Genomic DNA, 4,512 nt, shown 5'->3' on the forward strand with positions numbered 1-4,512 from the left:
ATTTTATTGATGGCAATTTGAATGCACAGAGATACCGTGACGAGATCCTGAGGCCCATTGTTGTGCCATTCTTTCAATGCCATCACCTCACATTTCAGCATGATAATGCGCGGCTCCATGTCGCAAGGATTTGGACACAATTCCTGGAAGCTGAAAATGTCTGATCTTTGTTTTAAAGTATCTGTGACCAAAATATGCATATCTGTATTCCCAGTCATAGTGAAATCCATAGATTAGGGCCTAATGAATTTATTTTAATTGACGGATTTCCTAATATGAACTGTAACTCAGTAAAATCTTTGAAATTGTTGAGTGTTGCGTTTATATTTTTGTTCAGGGTAACTTTGAGGTTTGTTGTGGTACTCTGTCTCAGTGTTGGTCTCAAATGTACCTCAGGTATCGCTCTTTATAAACTGGGTGGTTTGAGCCTTTAATGCTGATTGGCTGAAAGCCATAGCATATCAGACCAGATACCAAGGGTATGACAAAGCATTTATTTTTACTGCTCTAATTACATTGGTAACCAGTTCATAATAGCAATAAGGCTTCTCGGGAGTTTGTGATATATGGCCATTTATCATGGCTAAGGTCTGTATCAAGGCACTCCGCATCGCGTCGTGTCTAAGAACAGCCCTTAGCCATGGTATATTGGCCATGGTATATATATACCACACCCACTCAGGTCTTTTTGCTTAAATGCAGTCTTGATCAAACATGGATGCAACTCAGAGATTTGTTGAAAAAAAAGAAGATACATTTTAACACGCGCACTTGACTTGACAGAACACACCAACCTAATTGATCAACCTTTCCCTTGAGACAATGGGTGGCAGAGGTGGACTTCTTCCCTCCCGCCTCGCAACACGGTCTATTCATTTCTACAGCACTGCTATGGATGCATCCATCGGCCATGGACGCCTCTTCTCATGCCAGCATGTTTAAGGAATTGAGCACAGGGTGTGCTGCCAACTTAGCAAGCTCCTGTAGATGAAAGAGAAAAATAAGTTAGGTTAGGGGGCATGAATTAGTTATCTTCCTAAGATTGTGAATAGTTTTTTATTGTATTTTAACAACAACTCTAAGCTCCCTCTTATCTTTCATTCATTAATCAGGATGCTCTGCTTCATGTTCATTGCAATTATCCAGATGGGATCTCATTTTTTCCCATGCTGTGTCCAACTCACCGGACTGCAGGACAGGCTCGAACTGGCCAGCCATGCAGATCTCCTCCTGTTTCCCACGGACGATGCGCTGGATGGCTGGGGGTAGGCCACGTGGGTTACGGGAGAAGATCAGGGAGTAACCATCCTCGCAGCTTCCATCCTCCTTCAGGGTACGGCAGGCGTAGGTGATGGCATAGTTGTCATAGTCGGTGTCAATCACCCAGTAGTTGTCACCTCCACTGGACAGGTAGCTGGCCAGCCCCTGGTAGTTCATAAACATCTTGCCGGGGGTGGTGGGGTTAGGAACACTGTACTGGGCAGCCATGTCAGCACACACAACCCAGAACCTGTCATCACAACAACACACACTCATCAGCACACAATTCAGAACAAACTCAAGCTCATATTAGCTCTCGCAAAACAGAACCGGAGGTCAAATACAAACGCAACATTATTGCGATCCATAACATACACTGTAAACTGTTGTCTATATTTCCTGTCCACAAAATCTTGTGGTCTAACAGACAAATTGTTTAGATTAATGTTCGGGTATTAAACCACATTCTTCTGTACAATTTGACAATTAGTTTAGCCTCTATGCTTTATATGCTAGTTTTTCCAAGTTGATGTAGATCTACTCACCCGAAGAGAGTGACACGTCCCTTGGAGGAGGCGGTCATAGTGCCGTCATCATCGATGGTGTACTCAGCGGAGATGTTGTCCTGGAGGAATAGTCCCTCGGGGTCCTTCTTCTGAAGGGCATACCACTTCCCTGCATACTGCCACAGAGAAAAACAGAACAAAACCAGAAAGGTGAGAAATGCTCACACATACCGTAGACAGTGATGGAGATGAGGGTGGAAATCCAGAGCACTAAATGTATATATGGAGATTTAAGACTTAATCAGTAGATCATTGTAATAATCTCATATGCATTTACGTTACACATTCTCGTATAGCCATTTCTATCCAATCATGTTGAGAACTGACATCATTTGCTTGTTTTTGTCTGTCTAGGGATGTGACCCATAATGTATGTACTGTAGCAAAGCTCACCCTCTTCGGTTCAAAGTCCTCCTTGACTGTGAAGCTGTCGACCACGCAGGAGGCAGACCAGGTGTGTTCCACGCAGGCCATCAGGACCATGAGGAGAGCCAGCTTTGAGGATCCCATGCTGCACAGCAGAGAGAGAGAGAGAGAGAGAGAGAGAGAGAGAGAGAGACAATGGGATGAACTGACCACACTAGACAAGATAGACACTAGATCAGGAGAGAGAACCTCAAATTAAGTTAGTAAACACACTGTAGTAGTTGTAGTAAAATTACATAAAACATTTTTTTTTTTGGTACGATGGTCATTCTGTTACATGTTCATAGGGTCCTGAGGTAGAAATGAGCTGTCCAATCCCATATTTCGCATGCACATATATACAAAACTCATTCTTAGCTAACTAGTATCTTCACCCCAAAATTCATACTGTATTCAAGAACAATATTTACGTTTTCAGTAAGATAATCAAGTTATATTATATCCACGGATCCTCTTTACCAAGTGGCTGGACCTTACCTTTCTTTGTAAAGATGAGCAGCGAGTAAAATTCAGTGATCTCTGTTTTGTGGTTGTCCGTTAGGTTGTGGAGTCTCTTGTGTTTGGGGTCCTTTATATACACGAACACAGACAAGCTTACTGATTATTTTCACTTCTTGTAAGTAAATAAGATGATTAAATCGCGGGGTTAATCCGGTTGGTGAAATTCCGACTGTAATCTGGCTTCACCTCTGAACCCGCCCATGTCTCCCGTAAAAACAATTAGGGCTTTATGTAACTGTGAAGAAACACACACACAAACACACACACACTTACAATGGGAAAATGTATTCTACAAACACAGAGGACCAGCAAGATTAGAGAAAACATACCCAGCAGTAATGAGCATTAGTTGTCGTGTTCCAGCACATAAATCATTACTATGCTGATGATGGAATACTAGTGTCGTTCCACACAATAAGTGTATTTTGCGTCATCCTTGATATTTGAAGTAGAAATTTTGCACCAAATAGAATTTTAAAAGCTGTTATATTCATTTAAGTTCTCTTTAATATAGACCAAACAGAGAATACAATAAATCAGATATTTTATGCCAAAATAAAGACTTGTAAGTGCCAAAATTCAGCCTATTGACATGTTCATTTCTGAGACTTACAGAAAGATTTTAACCCACCTAACCCAGGTTTAAGATTTCACTATGATTGTAAGCTCTAGTTGTTTTGTTGCTTTGACAAAGATTATTATTATTTATTTCTGTCACGTTCGTGTGGAGAGACGGACCAAGGCCCAGCGTGATTGGAGTTCCACATCTCTATTCCAAAGTGAAACTTAAGCAAAACAAAATATATCAACCAATGAAACGTGACTACGTGGTACACATGCACAAACACAAAACAATATCCCACAAACACAGGTGAGCCCTCGGTTCTCTATGGTGTTTAGGTCAGACCGTGACTGGGGGGGTTATCTAGTTTATAGATTTCTAGGTTGGTGGTTTGTGTGGTTCCCAATTAGAGGCAGCTGGTAATCGTTGCCTCTAACTGGGGATCATATTTAGGTAGGCTTTTTCCCCACCTGCATTTGTGGGATATTGTTTGTGTTAGTGTGTTTGGGCAGTACATCCTCACGGTCTTTGTAAGTTTTGTTATTTAGTTTTGTTAGTTTCACTTAAATAAATATGTGGAACTATACTCATGCTGCGCCTTGGTCCGCTCATTTCCAAGATCGTGACAATTTCATGTGATTAGTGATTAATTTTAAAGTAAAAAACATGTCTTTCATTTTAAAGTCAACCCCGCACTCTTAGTAAAAAAGGTGCCATCGGCTGTCCCCATAGGAGAACGAACCCTTGTTGGTTCAAAAGAACCCTTTTCAAGGTAGAACACTTTTGGTTCCAAGTAGAACTGTTTTGGGTTCCATGTAGAATCCTATCCACAGAGGGTTCAAAATGGTTCTACATGGAACCAAAAGGGTTTTATCTGGAACCAAAAAGGGTTCCCCTATGGGGAACGCCAAAGAGTGTAATACGTGAACTTAAATCTCATTTTTACATTTTAGTCATTTAGCAGACGCTCTTATCCAGAGCGACTTACAGTAATGAGCGCATACATTTTTGTTCTGGTCCCCAGTGGAAATCAAACCCAGAACCCTGGCATTGCAAGTGCCATGCTCTACCAACTGAACCACGCGGGATTACTCTCATTTTAAAATGTTAAAACCATATTCCTTCTTTAATTATTATTCAAAAGAAACATTGAACATCTAATAGTCAAATCATAGTTTAAAGCAGAAGAGCTGGTTC

At 41.1% G+C, this 4,512-nt stretch overlaps 1 protein-coding gene across 1 annotated transcript; it reads right to left on the reverse strand.

The window, feature by feature from the left end:
• Window positions 1–479: 479 nt before the first annotated feature.
• Window positions 480–2,779, reverse strand: LOC120044227 (purpurin-like). Its single transcript, XM_038988832.1, has 5 exons — window positions 2,730–2,779; window positions 2,220–2,337; window positions 1,806–1,942; window positions 1,185–1,510; window positions 480–981 (listed from the first exon to the last, which is right to left on the reverse strand). The coding sequence occupies exons 2-5, from the start codon at window positions 2,334–2,336 to the stop codon at window positions 971–973; spliced, it is 591 nt and encodes a 196-aa protein (XP_038844760.1). The 5' UTR covers window position 2,337; window positions 2,730–2,779; the 3' UTR covers window positions 480–970.
• Window positions 2,780–4,512: the final 1,733 nt, after the last annotated feature.

This window comes from Salvelinus namaycush, chromosome 3 (assembly GCF_016432855.1).
Source record: "Salvelinus namaycush isolate Seneca chromosome 3, SaNama_1.0, whole genome shotgun sequence".
Lineage (NCBI taxonomy): Eukaryota > Metazoa > Chordata > Actinopteri > Salmoniformes > Salmonidae > Salvelinus > Salvelinus namaycush.